The sequence below is a fragment of the Mixophyes fleayi genome, unplaced genomic scaffold, assembly GCF_038048845.1.
Source record: "Mixophyes fleayi isolate aMixFle1 unplaced genomic scaffold, aMixFle1.hap1 Scaffold_46, whole genome shotgun sequence".
NCBI classification, from domain to species: Eukaryota; Metazoa; Chordata; class Amphibia; order Anura; family Limnodynastidae; genus Mixophyes; species Mixophyes fleayi.
In genome coordinates this window covers 285752-309139 of record NW_027448146.1, presented here as the reverse complement: position 1 = coordinate 309139, position 23388 = coordinate 285752, and the positions used below count along the sequence as shown (strand labels likewise).

The window sequence follows — 23388 nt, the reverse complement described above, 5'->3', positions numbered from 1 at the left end:
ATTTCAAAACCCAGTTTTGCCTATGGACGAACCCATGCAAGTAGGACGTTCCCGTTTATCCCCAGAAGAAAGAGAGAGGCGCTTCAGGCAGCGTCTCTGCCTTTACTGTGGCGATTCCGGACATGTTCTCAAGGTCTGTCCTAAGAAACCGGGAAACCCGTCCTCCTAAACGGTAGCAGGGAGGCCGGTTTAGGAGTATCTACAGTTGCTCCCTACTCAAAAAACACCCCTGAGCTTCTTATGGCAGTCACCCTGAGCACCCCTAGAGGTCCCTTCTCCACCACGGCCTTTGTGGATTCCGGCTCCTCCGGGAACTTCATTTCTGCCACTCTCATTGCCGGGCTTCAAATTCCAACTCTCCCCTTGCCTCAACCATTATCGTTAACAGCAGTAGATGGGAACCGTGTCAGCAGTGGCTCCATCTCCTACATCACTTCACCTATTCGGTTAATGGTTGGAGCCCTCCACAGCGAGATGATTCAGTTGTTGGTGTTGCCAAAATCCATCAATCCCATTATCTTGGGGCTTCCATGGCTACGAAGACACTCTCCGCAGATGGATTGGGATCGAGCTCAGGTTACTCGTTGGGGTACAGAATGTCATCATAGATGTCTACCTAGTGTTCTGCCTCCTGATTCCCAAGTTGTTGCTCAGTCCACGGTTACGGAAGTTAGCCTTCCAGCTGCATACACTGACTTCCAAGATGTATTCAGTAAAACGGAGGCCGAGTTATTACCTCCCCATCGGCCCTGGGATTGTTCCATCACTTTGCTTCCCGATCAACCTATACCCAAGGGGCGAACGTATCCCCTTTCTCGCCCAGAGACCCTGGCAATGTCCCAATATATCAAGGAGAATCTGGAACGTGGTTTTATTCGCAAGTCTACCTCTCCTGCTGGGGCTGGATTCTTCTTTGTCAAGAAAAAAGATGGGTCCCTGCGCCCATGCATTGACTATAGACCCCTGAATCGTATTACCATCAAGAATCGGTACCCGTTACCTCTTATCTCTGACCTATTTGACAGAATCAGCGGGGCTCAAGTGTTTACTAAATTAGACCTACGAGGGGCCTACAACCTCATTCGTATAAAGAAGGGTGACGAGTGGAAGACCGCCTTCAATACAAGGGATGGGCATTTTGAATACCTGGTAATGCCCTTCGGTCTTTGCAATGCCCCCGCCATCTTCCAGAATTTCGTTAATGACATCTTTCAAGATCTGTTGTACACCTCCGTAGTCGTTTATCTAGACGACATTCTAGTGTTTTCTAAAGATTTGAGTTCTCATCAAGAACAAGTGAGGGAGGTCTTACGAAGACTGCGCAAATATCATCTTTATTGCAAATTGGAAAAATGTGTTTTTGAAGTTCTCCAAGTGTCCTTCCTTGGGTTCATTGTGTCCGGCTCCGGGTTACAGATGGATCCCACCAAGGTGTCATCCATCTTGAATTGGCCTCAACCGCAGAGTCTTAAAAGTATCCAAAGATTCATTGGATTCGCCAATTATTATCGACAGTTCATCCAAGATTTCTCTTCCATCATTGCTCCAATTACAGCATTAACTAGGAGATCTGCCAATCCAAAGATATGGTCTCCAGAAGCTGTTTCTGCCTTCACTATTCTGAAGAAAGCCTTTTCCTCTGCCTCTGTGCTCTCCAAGCCGGATCAACAGCGACCTTTCTTTGTGGAGGTAGATGCCTCTTCAATAGGCATTGGAGCCGTGTTATTCCAAAAGACACCTTCAGGTACCCATTCTCCATGCGGGTTCTTCTCCAGACGATTTCTTCCCAACGAGATTAATTACGGAATCGGAGACAAGGAGCTTCTCGCTATTAAAGCAACTTTGGAGGAATGGCGGCACCTATTAGAGGGAGCCCTATATCCAGTTACCATCTTTACAGACCACCGAAATTTGACATTCATTCGGGAAGCTCGCTGTCTGAATCCTCGGCAGGCCCGCTGGGCATCATTCTTTGCTCGCTTCAACATGATTCTTACCTTCTGTCCAGGTGCTAAGAATGGGCGGGCAGACGCTCTATCTCGTTCTTTTGATGATACAGACCGCCTGAATCCATCGATTCCTCATTGCATTATTGACCCTTCGAACATCATTGCTATTACCAATACTGTGAAGGATGCTCCGCCCACAGGACGATCATTTGTGGAACCACAATTACGACTCAAGGTGTTGCGTTGGGCCCATTCGTCCTGTATCGCGGGTCACGCTGGCATAAAGAAGACCACATTCCTTCTCTGCCGTCGTTTCTGGTGGCCTACCATACGCGCTGATATACGGGACTTTATTGCAGCATGTACCATTTGTGCCCAACACAAAACTTCCAGGAAGGTTCCTGCTGGGTTGCTCCAGCCCCTACCTACGCCGGATGCTCCCTGGGAGAGTATAGCCATGGATTTTATTACTGACCTTCCCTGCAGTTCTGGATTCAATACTATCTGGGTTGTCATTGACCGATTTTCTAAAATGGTGCATTTTATTCCTCTTTCAGGTCTACCTTCAGCCAGTCACTTAGCCGACACATTTATCAAGGAGATCTTCAGACTTCATGGTTGCCCTAAGGAAATTATCTCTGACAGGGGAGTGCAATTCATCTCCCGGTTCTGGAGGGCTTTCTGTAAAAAACTGGGTACGGAGTTAAAATTCTCATCGGGATATCACCCCCAGACCAATGGTCAGACCGAGCGGATCAACCAGGATTTAGAGACTTTTCTCCGTTGCTTTACCGCTGATAATCAAAGCAGATGGTCGCAATTCCTTCCCTGGGCAGAATTCTCACACAATCACCATGTCCATGAATCTACCGGGTTTTCTCCATTCTTTATTGTGACCGGGATGCATCCTATTATCCCAGATCCATTTCCCAATTCTTCCTCCTCTGTTCCAGCGGTGGACTCACTTTATCGAGAATTCTCTATCATTTGGGCCACAACCAAAGCAGCTCTGCAAAAGGCATCACAGCACCATAAGATCTTTGCAGATCGCCACCGTAGAGCTACTCCCCTATTGAAGGTAGGGGATCAAGTATGGCTTTCCACTAAAGACTTAAAACTCAAAGTACCATCTATGAAAATGGCTCCACGTTTTATTGGTCCTTACATCATCTCACAAGTGATTAATCCAGTGTGTGTTAAACTAAGCTACCGGCTTCTTTACGATGTCATAATACTTTCCACGTGTCTCTACTCCGGCCATTGGTGCTTAACAGGTTCTTTGTACCTCCATCTCGACCTCCTCCTGTTCAAACCTCCTCTGGAACAGAGTTTGAGATCAGCCGGATTCTGGATGTCCGCATTCGCTACGGGCAACAACAGTTCCTTGTGCACTGGAAGGGATTTGGCCCGGAAGAAAGATCTTGGGTGGATAAACCGGACCTTCACGCTCCTCAGTTACTTAAGAAATTCCTCCAAACAAGGGGAGAAGGAGGAGGGCATACTGTCAGGCGCCGCTTGGCGGCCGCCCGCCCGTCCACACAGAACGTCTGGTTGCCTAGCAACCAGACGCGTCACTTCCCCTTCCGCCCGGCCGGCCAGCTCAGACCCAGAAGCGTCCCTGTTGCTAGGCAACGGGACGCTGCATGAAGAGAGCGCTACGGCGCTACAGCTATGACAGCACCACTAGTGCTGAGGGCATTGGCTAGCAGCACTATTTAGGTCCCTCTGACCTCACCTCCTGTGCCAGAGTTTCAGGTCCTTTCCTGTCCTCCAGCGTTCCAGTGTTCCTGTGTTTATCTGTTTCCTGACCCTTGCCTTCCTCCAGTTTATTGCCGTTTGCCTGTGACCCTTGTGACCCGGATTGCCTTGACTACCCCTTTGGATCTCCCTTTTGTACCTCGCTGTCAGAACGTTATCGACCCGGCTTGATTCACACCCCGTTCGGATTCTCCTTGTGTACCTGCATTGCCCGCACCGTTGCTGAACCCGCCTGTCTGACATTCCTCTCGTGCTTCGCTATCTGACTCGTGGAAGGACCGCGACCTGCGTGTTTCCTGCAGCCAAGTCCATACCTCCTTGCGGGGGTCCCTGGTGAACACCAGGGGCACGTTAGACTCCGCGCCTTCCTCCGAGTAGTGCCAACGATAGCAGGTACGCTATACTAGTCGTGACAGTCTTCTTTGAAAGAAGACCGAAAGGGCACACCTGACCCTTAATAGAACTAAGGTGCAAACCTGCATCCAACCCGTCCTGCAAGAACAAGTAACCTGGCCAAGCAAAAAGAAAAGTAGGATACCCCTTCTCTTCACACCAGCCAATATATGTTTTCCAGACTCGATGATAGATCTTTGCAGAACCCAGCTTACAAGCCCAAAGCATGGTTTGCACCACACGTTCAGAAAAACCTTTAGCTCACAGGATCAAGGCTTCAACAGCCATGCCGTTAAAGCCAGACGTTGTAAACCTAGATGACAAAAGGGACCTTGAGTTAATAGGTCTGGGCGTAGCGGCAAACGCCACGACCGAGCTCCTGCCATGGAGAGCAAGTCGGTGTACCAGACCCTTCACGGCCAATCCGGCGCTACTAGAAGGACAGGAACACCCTCTCTCTATAGCTATTTTTTTTTTTAAACACCCGTGGGAACATGGCTACCGGTGGGAAAAGGTACACCATGTCTGTCCCTTGGAGGTACCGCTTAGTGTCTCCTGCGACAGCCATAGGATCTCTTGTGCGGGAGCAGAAGAGTGGGACCTTGTGGTTCAACCGACATGCCATCATGTCGACATCCGGCTGACCCCACAGTTCCACCAACTGACGAAACACTTCCGGATGGAGGGACCATTCGCCCGGATTCAGAGTCTGCCTGCTTAGGAAATCTGCTTTCCAATTTTCTATTCCAGGAATAATAATGGCCATGAGCGCTGGAACGTGAGCTTCGGCCCACTAAAAAATTTTGTGCGTCTCTCGCATGACCAAGGGACTCTTGGTGCCGCCCTGATGATTAAGGTATGCCATCGCCGTGGCATTGTCTGACTGAATCTTCACTGGCCTTCCCTGCAGCAAGAATTGCGCACTCAAAAGAGCATGAAACACTGCTTGCAGTTCCAAGACATTGATTGGAAGCTTGAATTCCTTTTGAGTCCAAAAGAAGGAGCATCCATGTCAGAATCCACCGCTAATTCACCCTCCTCCTGGGAACAACAGTCAGAATCTGACGCATTTCCCTGTAGGGGTGCCGCCACCCAATTGCGCTTATGTGAGGAAGACGGTGTAGCAGATTGCAACAACCTCTCTAAAGAGGAAGAGACCGAAACCAAACCTTGTACTGAGGATGCAAGTCCCCGTACCCAAGCTGGTTCTACAGACTCCGCCGGGCTAGAAACAGGCAAACCCTGACTTAGCGAACCAGAACCCATGTCATTCGCCACAGAGGAAGCAGAATTAGAAGATGGAGCGGCCACAGCCTGTGACCGCACCAACTGCCACAGTATTGGAAAGAGACCGAGCCCAGGCAGGTTCTGCTGTATCCAAACCAGCAGCTGTTATTTCACACGGTGTGCTCTCTGAAGACTGACAGGCTGCGCACAGAGCCTTGCGTGCCTGACTCTCCAGACGGTAACTTAATATTACAGGCAGCACAGGTGAAACTCAACATAGAAGTAACACCAGCCTTAACATGCATGGATTTTCCCTTATCAGACATGTTAACAGATGGGACAAAATACACAGATAATAGTGTAATAAACACAGTATAGACAAGCAGCACACAAATCTAAAACAGAAAGTGAGCCTGAAAAACAGCCAAACAGCCCCACAGACTAAAAGAAAAAACCTTGGAAAACAACAGCCCCAACCCTTTACCTTACAGGACTCAGAACAGAAAAGGAAAGAAGCTGGATGGCTGCCTATTCTGGTGTCTGCACACAAAGGAGGAGACCACCAAGGAGGAAGTGCAATAGAGGAACACACCTCTCCCCCAGGGCCCAGCACTGGATTGGCAAGCATCCAACAGGACAATCACCTCAACCAATCCATTGCCTAGCAGGGCTCACTATCTTAGTATGACCCAGTCCCCTAAGCTAAAAATAGTTAATAGTTAATGCCTTCCTAGGAGCCGACTGTGGCCGGCTCCTAGGAGGACATTAAAGCATATGCAGATGAATTTTGGCAGCAGAGGCGCCTCCACGTACCTCCGATCCTCACCTCCAGAAGGCGCACAGCCTTCCATGCTGTGCTCAGCAGACTGTCTTCAATAACAGCAGCCGGCAGCCGGGGAGGCGCCGGCTGTCAGGAACAGGAGACTAAAGTGTCCGACTAGAACAAAAACAAAAAAATAAACAGAATTGGGCTGCTACTCAGCCCTAAACGTTCGCCGGGCACTTAAACTAAACTGAGGCTAGCAGGAAGTGGGGTATAGAGGGGAAGGAGCTAGGGCTTAGTTAAACAGAAGTTTAAAGTGCTAGTTTGCCCTGTTCCTACTCTATACCTGTCAAGAATCGGGCCCTAGTCCTGTATACACCACTCGGCGGTACCATATCACCGTACATCTCCCTCCTGGTCGAATGCAGCATTCTATCTTGGGACAAGCATGACTTCTGTCTGCAGTACTTGAGGCTGCCATCTTGGGTGAGACAATTGCTAAACATCCTGCCGAGTCTGAACACCTGATCTCATCCACCAATTGGCTTTGTCTGCAGACTATAAGAGTGTCATCCTACACTCAGCAAATTGCCAGTGCAACACTTTCCTAGTTCCTGATCACCACAGTTACTGTCTGTTTTGCTGCCTGCTGTATACAGCTCTCAACCCTTAATATGAATTCAGCTTCATCCTGGTTGCTGCTTCTATCCTCCTGCCGTATACAGATCGCCACCATTTGTCCTCTGAGGGAATTCAGCCACACCCTCAGCTGTGTTATGGACTTCTCTGTGCGAGTTCAACTTCATCTTGCTGGCTGTTATATGAACTGCAAACCAATAACCCTCTGTGAGAATTCAGTTGCTTCGTCTTGTTGCTGTTATGTGAGCTGCAAACCATTAACCCATGTGTGAATTCAGCTTGATTCTGCCTGCTGAAATACTTTTGGTTTTATTCCTCATGTGTATTAACCTTCATTCCAACTGCTTGTGTACAGATTCCAGCTACTATCTTCTGTGTGGTTCCTCCTCCCAGTTTCCACTACACTCCTGCCCCAACTAGTCCCAGGGGTCCAGAGACGGATTCCAGAAACCCAATTGCCGTGACAACACCCAAATGTCCCTGGTATCCCCCAAAGGAGGATAGAGAAATACTTATTTTTGCTGCCCTTGGATACAACACAAATAAGCTCTTCTTACATGTGCGAAGTTCAGAGCAGTTCAGTGCAATATTAAAAGGTCCAAAAATAAAAAGAACTTTGCCTGTATAATTGTAAAATGTTAACCAGAAAACACAAAATAAAGACACTAAATTAAAGATGTAGGAGGTTATGACCAATACATTGAAGTCTTCTGAATACAATGTAAAACCCTTTAATTTTTTAGGTATAGGCCTAACATTATAAAATGACTAATATTATCTCAACATCAACTGTAAATCTCTTACTTTACTTTTATGCCTATACCCCCAGTTGACTACTTACATTTTCTGAAGGACCATGGCCATTGCCACACCAGTGGTAAGGTCTTCCACGGTTTTGCATGGTGCATCCACGTGAAAGGTCTGTATCTGGGAAGGGAAGAACGCAGAGTAAATTCAGAGAAAGGAAAACGCTAACATTCTAAATGGATATTAAAAACAGCTGTTTTTATAAACAGCCATTAACAGCATGTATAAAAAATATATGTTACACACATATATATATATATATATATATATATTATACACACACACACACACACACATATTTATATATTAATAGATTGGTGCTATTTAAAATTAAGCTCAATGAATATAATGCCAAACTTCCAAGTTCTGCCAAAATATAGGAGCATTTTATATCTTTGTGAATACTATGAATGGCTCTTTGATATAAGGCATTTTAGGTTCGGTGGCCCTTTAAGCATGTCACCTTTCAATAAAGTCTTTGAAAGTCAACCTTTAGAAAACATTCAACCACACTAAGAGGGCAGGAAATTAAGTGGTGGTGTCATTGCCGGTTGTGGTACTCACTCTGCAATGCATATCTTAATTATATGTAAAATAGCTGAAGCAAAGCAGAAAGTTGGTTAAAGTTAGGCTGAGATTACACAACATTTCTCCATGCTTTACAGTCAAGATCTGAGACAGACAAACATAACCATCAGTTTAACCAAGTAAACACATATGTAGTGTGCCTATAAATTGAGGTATAGGACAAATTTAGAGGTGTATCTCTGGTATTGCACTTGTTGTGCGAAACAAACAAAGGGTAATATAATAGTTACTCTTTTTGGACTATTTTAGCATTTTTCACTAAAATATATTCCTATGCACAACCACATTAAAGCCCCTTAATTCAGGCAATTAACAAGTTACAAAACAGATTGTCTAAACACATGGCTCTTAACATTGTATGATTGGCCAGAAGGTTATCTTTCAACTACAGCTTTAGGACTCTTCCACACAAGTGATTTCTCGAGTTGTTTTAAATGGAATGCACATTGAGTAGACCATCTGAGAAAAAGCTTGGCATAAAGATCAATTCAATCACAGACATTAGATATATATGCGGGTCAGATGTTGCTATGAGAAAATTATGTCAGGCATCAGTTCCCAAAAGTTGTAAGTATTCATTCATTCATTCATTCTTCTGTGATCCATTTTCGATATATATGAATAGAGGAGGGACAGAAACTTGCATAGAGATTATGAAATGACACTGGTGCAGTGCATGCGGCTGTCATTACTAAGCAAAAAAGGGTTGATGGAAAGTAGATCATATTCTACTTTCTCTATAAATTGCTTGTCATTTGACCTGTGAACATGGCACTTGGGCTCTCCACATAGAGATCATTATCTTTCATGAGACTCTGTAGCCCATTTACGACCACGTAAAAGTGCAAACCCAGAGTGTTTTTCATGCTCCTACCTTTGTGCACCTGTATCTGATCTTATGGAAACTGCAAAATGGGCCAAAACAGCAGCATCTGGGGAGGTGCGAGCACTTGCTGCTGGGAGGAGATGGGTGGATCGAGACATGCCTCTTTAAGTACACAAGAGGTCCACAAACATGCTTGGCTACCCTTTGACCCGGATCCACCCAAACCCCATGCCTCACCCTATACCTTTATTAGGATGCATTTTGATTCTGCACATACCAGTTTAAAGGCGAAAAAGTGCATATCCCTCCAGGTGCTCCACTTTCCTCCCAGACTCTAAAGACATTCTGGTAGGTTAAATGAATTCTGATGAAAGATCTACTGGGGCAGGGACTGATGTGACGAATTGATAATTAAATATAGTCTATAAAGCTGGGTACACACTACAGGGTTTTCGTCCAATAATCGGCTCAATCAGCCGACATACGGCAGCTCGTTCGAAAGTCGGGTCAGTGTGTGTAGTGACACTATGGTCGAAAGTCTGCCCAAATGGACGATTATCGCCTCATTTAGTTGGTCGTACCGTTCAATTTTCTTCGATCAATCACCTAACTATCATGTAGTGTATATGCACTCATGCTGAATATCTCCATAGAGTTTACAGAGTTGGGCTCTTTTCAGCCGATGTTAACACTGAATGTCAGAGTGAATACATGTAGAGAGTGCTGTAGAAGGAATAGTTCATTTGTTCGTTCTGAGACAAAATATTTCGTTTCAGAGTCACAGAAGCTAACGAAATTCGTTAGGACATGTGGATAGCTATAACAAGGCGGTTTTAATCAGTGTAACAATGTGACAATAGTGAATGAATTAATATTGTGGACAAAGGACCAGATGAAGAGCACAGATCGGAAGGTAAATCGTGTCAGTGTATATGCATGAATCTCCAGACTGATCGGACCTTCAGTCGTAGGTATAATCGTTTCAGATAGCACATCAGTCTGACCAATTCTTCAGTGTGTACCAAGTTTTAAGCACTGTGTAATATGTAGGCGCTATATAAATAACAATAACTTACTAACAACAATCTAGGCACACTTCGTATCAGCAAGCTTGCAAATGCAAGTGCATCCTCCTAACACTGCAGTGTTCCCAAAGACTGAAGTTATCGTTCACACCAAAAAATAAATAAATAAAACAGTGCAGATTTGTATTTGTTTGCAGTTCATAAAGGAGCCTGTCTGTGCTCCATTCAGCTGCTCAAAATGAAACAAAGGAAAAAAAAAAAAAATTACATTGTGTGCAAAGACTATAAGGTCCACTATTTGTTCAGCTCAGCTATCACACTGTTGTGATGAACAGTACAACACTTTCTAAAGCTGGGTACACGCTACAGAAATTTCTACCAACTTTTTATGCCGAGCAATTTTACATGCGATCGATGTTCCGATCGCTCGGTCCATGGACTGCATACACACTAGCCTTGTTTAGAACGATAAAGGGAAGAGCGGACGTCCCTTTAGCGACTTTTTACAGCCATGTTGTCCTGAGCAATGACTGTAATTTCGTACTCACTGTTGTGGATCGGTCGGAAGTTTATACACACTACACAGCGGAAACGAGATTGGAACGAAAATATTATTAAACGGAACGACCAACCAAATGAGGCAATAATCGTCCATTTGGGCAGACTTTCGACCATCGTGTCACTGCACACACTGAACCGACTTTTGAATGAGCGGTCGTATGTCGGCTGTTTTGATTATTGGACGAAAACCGTGTAGTGTGTACCCAGCTTTACGCCTCTTGCAAACTTCTATAAGCATGAGCGTGTGACAGCACAAACACCTACTGCAACTGGAGTTGCAGGGTTTGTAGCTATCTTATATGAGCAACATTTTCCAGCCAACGTTGGCTGGAAAAAAATTACTTTATAACATTGTTTCAATGTTTATATGATGAAGTAGAATTACTTGATCAGCTATGATAATTGCATCACATATTCAGGGTCTGTCTGTATGTATTGTGTATATTGTCAATATTTGGGAAATTGTACAGGAAGTACTTTAGTCAGATGACTAAGTGAGAAACAGTCATCTGACAATAGCTTTCACTTATTCCGACTGTATGAATATTATTCTTGATATCCTGTATTGCACTCTCGGGTCTGTAACTGTGCAAATTAAATAAAATAAAACGCTTCAGGCACTTCTGTTGAAATAAACTTGCTTCCTCAGATAAGACAGGCAGTGTTAACATTTTGAACACACTCTCACCACCCACTTTATTAATCAGTGTCATTATTTACAATTAGCAGCAAACTTTCACTAGAACTATAATTGGGCAGCTTATTTGCCCAGTTCATTGAGGAAGACATCACCCTCTTGTGATCTGAGGACAGCTACGAAATATCTCAGGCAGTCCTCAAGTGGATGGTAGTCAGCAAACGTCATGCCTTGCAGAGAGTAATTATGGACACTTTACATCAGCCTTGTACTATTTACAGTAACATGGCTCTGTAATGGCCTCAAGAAGCGAACAGGCAGCAAGTGTTATATTGCACCAGTTACAGTCTCTGTCTGTGTTAAAGAAAGCTTCTTTCTACTCAGAAACAATTACCTTTGTTTTTACCCCACTCCCATTTTAAGACCCATGGTTCAGTGTGGAATTACTGTTGAATAACAGAACATATGTCGCCTATACATTATAGAGACAACCATTTTGCCTAAAACAATATGTAGAAATATCATGCAGACCCATACAAACATTCATGGGCATTCCATTTATTTGTTTGCACCCTACAGAGAAATGAAGGGGATAAGTAGAGCATATGTCCGGAGCATAGAAGACAGAAGTACATTCAAAAATTGAGCAGTAACAATGTCAACATTACAATTTACATACATCAATACATACTGCCCATTAGAACATACATGAAGTCCGGAGTCTTTAAATTTCGTGTCCGTTTCAAAAGTAAAAAATAAATAAAAAGTGCAACACTTTCCACTATGGCAGTTAAACATATTTTTACTGCTTAAATTAAAGTTCGTGAGACATCAGGATTTTGGTGAAAATCCCCCCTCCCCTGTTTCTTCAATGGGAATATGTTTTTATTATTTCCATCATATTGTTTGGGACACAAAATATTTTTCAGCACTGTGTTGGATCTGTAACATGGTGTGTGACATGTAATAGCATTGGCTGTCTGTCACTGACATCTAAGCCTATGTCCAAGCATGTAAGCACATGTTCTAACCTTAGAGGTGCTGTGAGGAAGCTGCTCTGCTTCTTACAAGACACAGGGGCTATAATGTCTGCAGGAACCCCAGTGCTAATGACCACAGGGCTCCTGATGATCATGGAAGAGTCCAGTGGCAACGTGTATAGCTATTAAGAATACATCAGGGGGTAAATGTACAAAGCTGAGAGTTTTCAGGCGGGTCTGAAAAGTGGAGATGTTGCCTATAGCAACCAATCAGATTCTAGCTGTAATTTTGGAGAATGTACTAAATAAATGATAACTAGAATCTGATTGAGAGTTTTTCGGTGGGTTTGAAAAACCAATCAGATTCTAGTTATCATCTCCACTTTTCAGACCCGCCAGAAAACTCTCAGCTTTGTACATTTACCCCCAGGTGTACAAAAGGATTGATGGTGTTGTCATAAAACCTACAGCACTGGCAGTCAAAATGGTCAAAAAAGTTCCTTCTGGAATCAATGGCATGAAAGCCAATGTAACATTTTCTGATCATTCCTAGAGGAATCATTTGTTGTTTAAACAGAAATCTATGTTAAACAAAAATATTTAATTTGCAAGCATTTTATATTCTGTGTGCAAGTATGGCTTAGACAAATTACTATTCTACCCATGTCCTGCTCGTCTAAAAAAAATATATGTTTAAAACAGCGTCACAGGTGAAAGTTCCGCAAAAACCCACTAGAAAGGAAAATGTTGTTGGTTGAACATTTGAAAAATCAGCAACTGCTCTGGTGGGCAACCCATTAATTAAATGTTACAATATTAAGAAATGATTTATGAACGTAGCCTGAATTTTAAGATATTTTTCCTCTAACTGGAGGGAAGACACAAACTATTACACCTGTTAGACCCTAATGAAACATCCTATAATATACACTAAATTTTAAATATTTGCCTTAATATAATAAATAAAACCGTTAACTATGTGTAATTAAGAGGAAAAATAAATCTTTAGTCTCTATATACCTTCCTGATTTAAGGAGATTGTCACACTGTTGCCAGCTGGCACGACTGTCCCAACACCTAGAGGCGAGGTGTCAGCCAGTCCACTGGTGTGCACAGGAAATCAAGGAAGTGGCCTATCCGGACTAGCTGTGGCTGCAACTTTTTTTGTATTCTTGTGCACAGGAGAAAGACTAATGTTGGTAAGTATGTTTCTAACATGGATCGTCATTATTTAGTCAATATAATCTTTTTTTTTTTAAATATCTAAAATGTAATTAGAGTAAAAAAATTCTATAATCTAAATAATAATAAAAAAATGAATGGTAAGCTACAGGGCCGTAACTAGGGCTGTGCGATAGGGGCGACCGCCCAGGGCGCAATGATGAAGGGGGGCGCAATTTAGGAATATTTTAGGTGCATTTGGTTAAAATTGAGTGCTAGGGGGGCGGCATTTGTCTTTCTCGCCCCAGGCGCTAGAATTCTAAGTTACGGCTCTGGTAAGCTATGCCAAACTTAAAAATTAGACACGATATAGAACTAAATGATAATAGCCTTACAATAAAATTAAACTACATATTAATATTGCATATTCTCTAAAAAGTACTTGCTACATGTGCAGTAAAAGGAAAAATTAACATTTTTATTTTCCCAACAATGGTTTATATTTTTTCAAATTTTATATTTTTCTTTAAAACACATTTTCAGTGTCATAGTCGAAAACTTTTTTTTTTTTATGCCTTAAGTTAAACTGACAATGCTTAAAAATATTTTAATTGTTTGCAAAACTGATATCCATGGCCTGGCAGCTGGGCCTATTCATTTTGTAAGTTACTCCAGCCTCACAGCCCTGTGGCTACTGGGAGAGGAGGGATGTTTACCACCTTCCCAATATAAACGAAGCAGTGCTGCGCTGACCTGCCTATCGATTTTTGGAAAGGAGGAGATTTAGTATACAAGTTAAATAAAGTGAAAGACCCCTTGAATGGCCCCAGGGTTTTCATCAATTCATGACCAATTACTATTTTACTTTGTCTTCAGGGGGGAGGGGAGGGCAGAAGGGTGAAGGAGGTGCAGAGGTCCAGAATCATGTCTCCTCTGCAATCATCAGCCACTTGTAGTAACCCAACTATTACACATGATCTATCCTTTCTGAAGTGCGTGGTACAGCTGAGTCAGGGTTTTTGGTGGGTGTGACACACAATGTGCAGACTACAAAGTGCAGAAACAGGAAGTTGTTTTATTTTGTTAAAGCCAACAGAAATGGATAGATATTATTCCAATCTTGCAATAAGCAAGAACTAAGCAACTGGACAGCTCTGCTTAAGACCAACAAGAAATTTGATTATGTTTTCCTTTTTTCCCTCTTTACCCCATTAAGTAGTTAATTATTGCAGAACCAGAAATGAATAGTAACAGTGATTGGCCAAAATAATGTGGCCAGTAAGAGCCAGGGAACATGTGCATCCATTAACCTCAACAGTTGTGATTTCCAAAAGTTAAACACCAGCAATATTTTTTTAGTCAAACTGGCTACCAGGCCCCTAGGTTTCATCCAGCCCTGTAATGTGTGTTATAGCACATGTTGTTACGGTAGATTTTCTTTCATAACGGATTGCAATAATAAACCATAGAAGGGCTGAGTTATGATTCCACTCTGTGGAGAGGCAGTACTAGGAGGACAAGGTGATGAATAACAGATTCCCACCCCAACTTGGCAGTAGAGTCTACTGAGTAGACTGTAGAGGAAGAAAGCTAAAGTGGAGTAAAGCTAGCAAAGGTACAGGGAAGCACCGGAACACACAGAGAGGAATGCAGGACAAATGTTACAGCCGTAAAGGGAAGAATGGAAGCGCTATGGACCACTGGAGAAGTTATGATGTTTATATAGATAAATGAATACATTGCACAATTTACAACACATAGCTGTCCTCAAGACACAATCAAACAAGTTATTGCTATTATCCTTTAATTAGTAGCAAACATATCCTGCAGTAGATAAGAAACATGCATTTATTTTGTTTTCTATTATTTCATGTTTTTTATTATTCTACATTTGTTTTAGATTTTTTTTTTTGTAACAAAATATTTTTATTGAATTTTCCAAACAAAACAACAACGGAAGGAAGGAGGAAGGGGGGGGGGGGGGGGTTAAGGAGACATCGCCAGGATCGTCTCTAGACAGGGGCACAATGCGGTCCACTATATGATCGGCCAATGATGGAGAATGTGAACCCTAACTGGACTCAGAGGGTGAGTAGCATAATAGCCAGATCAGGTGAACCACTTTTTCAGGGGGGAGTTTACCGAAGTGGAATACCTGAAACCAATAGTTTCCATAACATAGCTGCACTGAGTTTTTGCTATTATTTTGGAGAGAGGCGGAGGAGCCGAGTTCTTAGAGTGTTGAGCAATAGCAGCTCTAGCGGTTATTAGAATATGGCCAGCAACATATCTATGATGTGCTGGGAAATCTGGAGGATATAATTGGAGGAGGACCAAAGAAGGTTATAGAGTGATGGCATAGAGGTTACTTGTCGGATTAGTCCGAACATTTCATCCCATAATAGTCTGATTTTGGGGCACGTCTAGAAGATAAGGAAGAGGGAGCCGGCTTCCTCACACTCCCTCCAACAAAGTGTAGATATTGCGGGCCAAGTTGTATGCAATTTGTCTGGAGTATAATATAATCTATGAATCATCTTAAAGCATCTCGACATCGTGTACACATTTTTGAAGATTATATCCCAGTCTTCATCCGATAGGGGATGAGCGAGGTCAGATTCCCATCGTAATTGGGCTTGCAGTTTACAGACGTCAGGCAGAAGAAGCTAATACCAGCCAGATATGCCTCCGGAGTGGGTGCGAAAATAAATCAGATGCTTCACTAGGGGAAGTAGGAGCTTCAGTGGGGATGGGAGGAACTTCTGCGACTGGATCCAGTGGCGCACTTGGGAGTTATTTGTAGAAGTCAGAGGACAGGATCTGATAGCGCTTTTGAAACAGGAGAAGGGCATCAGGACCACCTGTTAAAAAAGGTCTAGGACTTTAGTAACTCCTTGAGAATACCAGAGATCCAGACGCAGGTCCAGGACCAGGGAGGCAATTGTGAAAAGGAAGATATGGGAAAAAAGAAGGAAGAAATCCTGAATCAACTTCACTAGTTTATCCCACCAGGGAATCTTTAATGCTATTCAATATGACCACCACAGTCGGCCTGGTTTTATTTCCCAGCCAAAACAAGTCTTATATCAGGACCAGGGACACCATGTGTGCACCGATCAAGAACCATGGTTTGCGAAGGTGGGGAGTTGTCCAGTCCTTAAGCTGGTCCCAGCCTTGCAGCTTGTTAATAAGAGTTCCAGGTCAGGGGCTGCGAGGCCTCCTCTCAATTTGGGGCAGAACAAACGTGACCGAGTCATTCCAGTGTGCTAACCTCTCCACACAAACTTTAGGGCAATCGCATAGAACTTGTAGAGTATCTGTTGGGGGACCAAGGTTGTTATGGATCGAAACAAATAATTTTTTTTTGACAAGATCATCATTTTTTTATGCGGCTATCCTACAAAGCAATGAGACCTCAAATTTCCACCTATGAGTTAGTAAGAACTGGTGCAGGAGTGGGATGTAGTTACAATCTAGAAGGTCAGGGTGGGAAGGGATGTGAATTCCCAGGTATTTAAGAGGGGAGGCGCACCAGTGAAATTTGTAATCTGCCTTGAGAGAGAGAAGGATATTCTGTGGAAGTCCCACAGAATGGCTTCCGATTTGGTAGGGTTTATTTTGTAGCAAGATGCCTCAGAGTATGCTCAGAGGACTTCATGCGGTGTGGGCAAGGGGGTCTCGGGATTGGTGAGAAACATGAGGACATCGTCTGCAAATAAGCAAAGCTTGTGATGCGTATCCCCAATTTGGGTGCCAGTAATATTGGACGATGTTCTGATCCGCTCCACCAGAGGCTCTACTGCCAATGCGAAAATTAATGGAGAGAGCGGGTAGCCCTGCCTAGTTCCATTGGTAATTTGAAATGGAGCCGAAAGTAACCCATTGATGAAAACTCTAGCCGATGGGGAGCTCTAGAGGGTTCGAATCTCTTGAAAGAAAGGACCACAAAACCCAAACCTGGCAAGGACGGCCAACAGGACGGCAATTCCAATGTATCCTGTCGAATGACTTTCGGCATTCAAGAGCAACAGAATCGAGAACCCGTTGAGTCTTATTTGGGGTTTGCCTGCCCAACACAAAGCCAACTTGGTCCTGATTGATCAGGCTCAGCAAGATAGGGTTTAACCTATTTGCAATCAGCTTATTTGCATTTTTTCCTCTTATTTATACATTTTATGCTGATTTATACATGGTTTTAACCCTAATAAAGTATTTTAAACCATTCATCCAATTAGAATCAGAGGCAAAATATTTATTAGCCCGTCTGACACTCTGCAAGTATCTTTGAAACGTCCGATATGGAAGAAACACGTAGGAGCAAAGAACCAAAACTACACTTTTGATCTAAGGCAACCACCGTTATTCTGCCATCACCAATCCAGGACATACCCTTAGGGCTTAATAGTGTTGTAGTTCCTGTGTTGCAGTTCAGTCCTTGTGGCTCCATACACTACCTTGTCATTAAAAGAGCTATATCATTGTGCCTTGATGATTTTTGTTTTTTCTGCCTAATCATATTTATGTATTTATTTTTAGTTTGATTTATCATCTCCTTTTCGATTTTACTTTATTTCATTATATGGTTTTAATAAGTTTGTTTCACTTATTTGTATACCCTAGATTCATACATTATATTACCCTCTTGTATCCTGATTTGAATCCTATTTTGCACCCTTTTTTGCTTCTATTTATCATTATTTAGATAATGATTGAGATCTACAGTCAGATTTTCAATGGTGTTCCTTTCTCCTTCCCAACTCAGCAGGTTTTATCGCAAGAAAGCATTTTAGATCTTTATTTTCAATTCATTATTTAAGATCTTTATTTTCATCGATCAGGGACATCTTAAACTGGGTACATCAAGGCCATTAGAATTATAAAAGCCCATTATAGAGCTGAAAATAATAAACTTGATGTAGAATATACATTTTAGTACAGAACGGCATACAACATAACAGCCACTTATTTCCTGTTTTCTGTGCAAAATATTCTACAAGGGCCCACTGTGGTTTGGTGCTCAGTGTTGGATCTTCAGTAACTGTATCCAGTCAAGGTCTAATTTAAATGTATAGCTTATTTTCATTTTACTTAAACAAAAATCATTGGCTGCAAAATGTGATCTCCTCCAATAACAACTATGAAATACACCCACCCAAACATTCAGGCCCAAGGAGTAGGACTTACCACCTCTATTAAATGAGTGCATGGCCAAATCTTGTTCCTGCAATGTTTGTAGGTGTGGAAATATATTGCAAAATACACCTTGGGGATACTAAATTAATCATGCCACGGTTACCTTATCTATGCCCCTACTTATTACCTTCATAAAAGGAAAGCATTTCGTAATAGCAGTACATATACAAGATGATACCCACTAACTAACCTATCAGCATGGGCGTATTTCATCTGGTTTTGTTTCAAATATTGCCTTATTGTACAGCTGTCTATCAGGCCTATTTAAGGCACATTTGGGTGTCACAAGCCAGCCCTTGCTAGATGTAAGCCCCGGTACCTGGCAAATGAGTGCATCTGATTTACATTGCATTTTAACGGTGTGTAGAGCATATAGGTCAGAGTAGGACCTGCATACAATGAGGTGCCCTTGACACTGGGACGCAGGCTTAAATATTTTGATCAAAATGTGAACGAATAACTCACATTTTCATTTTGCGAGATACACACATATATGCAGTGTTAAAAATAAGCACTGACAATAACTGTCTTTGTTTTAGAAAGAAAACAAAGAAATGCGCATATGCAAACTAGCGCGTATCTGACACTTACACCAGCCTGTGCCTAAAGAGGGGGACGTGTGAGGGAAGTGGCATTCTATCATTGGCCAAATACAGTAAAAGTGTGTTTACACAAATGCAGCTCATGCAGACCTGCAGAAACCTGCATACATACGGCTGTTAGGAGGCATATATTTTAACATGCTAATTGGCAGGAGATAGAAGGAATGTAAACCTGCTGTGCAAATGTACGTCATATACACTGACATGAACTAATTCCCATTTATTGAAGGGTTTCCTGACCAGCATGGTCAATTCATATTAAAACAGTACTTTTATGTGTTCTTATAATAATAGATATATAGTTGCAATAATAAAAAAATAAAAAAAAGTAGCAGTAAATGTCATATTTCTACCAATCACTATACTTTTCAGTACTTTTTAACTATATGTAACGATAGTAGTCAGCATATCGATGCTGACTACCCCGACACTACTTACCCCGACGTCGAGAGACCAAAGGGCTCCTTCCCCGACCAGTGTGCAGGACGATTTCTGTGTAAACCGACTGGAAGTCATGGCGATCCCTGAAGAAGCCGGCGCCAGCATCACTGATAACCGCAAAGCAGTGATTGGTGCTGTGAAGGGGGTCATCAGCTGGCGCCGGCTTCTTCAGGGATCGCCATGACTTCCAGTCGGTTTACACAGAAGTCGTCCTGCACACTGGTCGGGGAAGGAGCCCTTCGGTCTCTCCACGTCGGGGTAAGTAGTGTCTGAATGATGAGGATCATTATTTCGTACCCAACCCATATGTAATACTGTACAACGTAACAACATTTTTGTTTCCCTGTCACCCTGGGCACTCACACCATTTACCCTTAAGGGCAAGTATTGGAGGCCTCTATGATCTATTGGCATCCGCCATGCTGTTCAGGTCCTTACTAGGGAACATATACAGTACAGACTTACACTAGGGGGTATATTTACTAAACTGCAGATTTGAAAAAGTGATGATGTTGCCTATAGCAAACAATTAGATTTTGGCTGTCATTTTGTAGAATGTACTAAATAAATTATAACTAGAATCTCATTGGTTGCTATAGGCAACATCTCCACTTTTTGAAACCAGCAGTTTAGTAGTACATATACCAGCAGTATTTTGTTGCACAATATTAGTGACTGTACATCGGAGAAGCCCACATGGAAAGAGCTGTGGGCACTATGCTGGCAGCAATGGAAATAATACCAGAGATACCAGGGGTTGTTTACTGGTATAGCATTAAAGTGCCCAGGATGGCAGTTACTCAATGAGAAGGGCAACAACATATTGAACACAAAATGGTTTAATAAGTTACATTGTATAGTGTACAACATTTCAAGTGGTGGCTGTATAATCACGTAGTACCCACACACTCGCCAAAAGACTTGATCAGATGTCAAATTGGCCGTAATGCAAAAGGCAATAATGTCACAGGTACAGTTTGGTGGGTAGGCGCAAGGCAAGATATATAATGTTTCCATTCAGCCAATGACCTTACAGGCAGACCGATATGGTCACTGTTAAACTGGATTCTCCATCCTGAGCAAACTTCTGTTTAGTTGGATTTTGATTCTATTGGACAATCATTTGGGCTCACACACGCAGCAAATTCTATTTGGTATGTAACTACATCCACCAGCAAAATTACCAAATGTGTAGCTAGATTTATTCTACAATGCTGTCAGCTTCAAGTTCACTTTTATGCTAATAACATAGCCTGGCTCAAAGGTCAAGAAATCTCAGCATCGTGTTTGCAATTCCCGTGCAGAGCTAAACAGTGATTTAAGCAATATCCTGGAAATTATTAGCATGATCAAATAAAACATCATACGAAATAGAAAAATCATCTCTGTCAAATTGATGGTCCCTAAAATCATTTGCATTGCCCTGTCCCCCCAAGCACTGTAATATTCCTAAATGAATCAGCCTACAAACACCAATTTATAAAATATGCTGCATTCCCCATTAACACTGTCCACAGCTCTGCTCCAAAAATGTCCAAATGTATCATTTATGATGAAACATTACATTTTAACATTCTTGTGTACAGAATATTAGAAACTAACATGCATTTCATTGTATCAAAGTTTAAGCACAGAATAAGAATATGAACTCTGCAACAAAACAATCTAATCAGATTGCTATGTTATCTTGGGATAGTGATGATAGACACATTCTGCTTAGAATGAGACAGACAACAAAGATCAAGATTGTTCTATTGAACCATGACAAAATACTCCTTATCTCATCTTTATAAGCTGTACACACAGTCACATGGACAGTGGCAGCATACATTCAAACATATGGAGTGTACCTGATAATTAGCATGACAACCAGAACAATAGCAAACCAGAACAAGCTGACAATGCAAAGAACTTTTTTCATTGTATGTAAACACAATGTTGTACACATTGTTGATCACTTCACATGTTTATATAGCAAACTACTAAAGTGTGATGTGTACTTACCTAGCTTACCCAGGAACATTAATAAAACTTACATTAACTAGAGGTTTCATATAAGATGGATAGCAGCAAACCAAAAATGTAACTGCTGTACCAGTAGCTAGCATATAGCTATTCCACAGGATTAGTAAACCATTTATTGATGCTAAGCATTTATCTGACAGAACCCATAATTAACAGAATCTGTAAAATGGGATGTACTTGACTATATCTGGGGCAGCACAGTGGCTAAGTGGTTAGCACTTCTGCCTCACAGCACTGGGGTCATGAGTTCAATTCTCGACCATGACCTTATCTGTGTGGAGTTTGTATGTTTACCCCGTGTTTGCGTGGGTTTCCTCCGGGTGCTCCGGTTTCCTCCTACACTCCAAAAACATACTAGTAGGTTAATTGGCTGCTATCAAAATTGACCCTAGTCTCTCTCTCTCTCTATCTGTATGTGTGTATGTTAGGGAATTTAGACTGTAAGCTCCAATGGCAGGGACTGATGTGAGTGAGTTCTCTGTACAGCGCTGCGGAATCAGTGGCGCTATATAAATAAATAATGATGATGATGTATCAGAAACATGTTTATATCCAAGTCCAGAAACCAAAGATATAGTACTAATCTACAGCTTACCACATCCCAATTAAGGAACATTTTAAAGTCTTTTTTTTACATCATTAAGTATATATAATTTGAATACGTGTTTTAATATAATAAAATCATTTTTATGGGTCTCTGGTATATTAGCCAAAGTACAACACTGCATATTATGTTGGCGATTCACAAAGGAAACTAAGAAGACTACAATCAAGAAACCTATTCTATTGATCTCTAGAGAAACATACTTCCAATACACTTAAGTGATGAAACAATGAGTATCAATAGAACCACTGGATGTGACAGCAGCAGCAGCTAGTATGTGCCAGTGTGTTCCTTGCAGTGCAGGGCCTCTCAGAACCTCAGCCCGGGGGTGGGGGATGGGAAAGCCCTTCCACACTTACCCACGTCAACAGACTTTCACACAGATCCACTCGGTCCAGGCTCTCCACGTTCAACATCCTCTTTCCACTCCGCTACTCGGTTTCCGCCAATTCCGCCACCAGAGCGATCCTCTCTATCGGCAGCAACCAGACGAGTCTGAACACCAGGAATAAATAATAAATCACATCCACTGCATGGGTTGTTGCGTGGACAATGCTCCTTGTGACGATTCCCTTGCACAGGTGACGATATAGATAACAATAATACTGTATAGGCCAATGACACTGGCTGACGAGTAGCGGGGCTGACACCTCAGCAGCACCTCTTATGTAGAAACCAGATGTCTGTCCTGCTATGTGTCTGGTGGTGGCCCCGTCCTTGGTGTAGGGTGGCTGCTGTGTCCGGTTCTGGAGGGGATGATCCCGGGAGGTTCCCAGCGGCGTCCCCTTAGTCTGGGCTGCACCGGGTCTTGCTGGGGGATGGGTGGTCCGTCTCCTCCTCTTCCCCCTGCTCGGCAGTGTCTGTCTATGGATGAGGCAGCCACACAGCTGACACCCAGCGCCCACTGCGCACAATCGTAGCATCCACCGGATATTTTGCAAAGCTTAGCCCCGAGGCCCGTTTCTTTCCTTCATTCAGTTGTCATGTTACTCGGAGGATTTACTAACCTGTCTACCCAGCCACTGAGAGTACGAGGCGCTGCTGTACCTGTCACCACAGCTTCACATTTACTGATAGCCAACACTTTACCGTCCTTTATTAAATGCTTATAGTACCGAATTGAGAGTAAATGCAATTCACAATCCACAGCCCCAAGAGCAGGGGCGGATTTGAGGGACGTCTATTTAGTGTTGACAACCCCAGTACATG

The 23388-nt window shown here is 42.8% G+C and overlaps 1 protein-coding gene across 3 annotated transcripts in view; it reads right to left on the bottom strand.

The window, feature by feature from the left end:
• Window positions 1–22740, bottom strand: part of LOC142134216 (protein Hook homolog 3) — a 61793-nt gene extending 39053 nt beyond the window's left edge. For all 3 annotated transcript variants that reach the window (XM_075194538.1, XM_075194539.1, XM_075194540.1), the window contains exons 1-2: window positions 22539–22740; window positions 7571–7656 (exon numbers count right to left, since the gene is read on the bottom strand). In XM_075194538.1, coding sequence (XP_075050639.1) covers window positions 7571–7656; window positions 22539–22595 — 143 coding nt within the window. In that variant the 5' untranslated portion in view covers window positions 22596–22740. The remainder of the gene's footprint in view (window positions 1–7570; window positions 7657–22538) is intronic.
• Window positions 22741–23388: the final 648 nt, after the last annotated feature.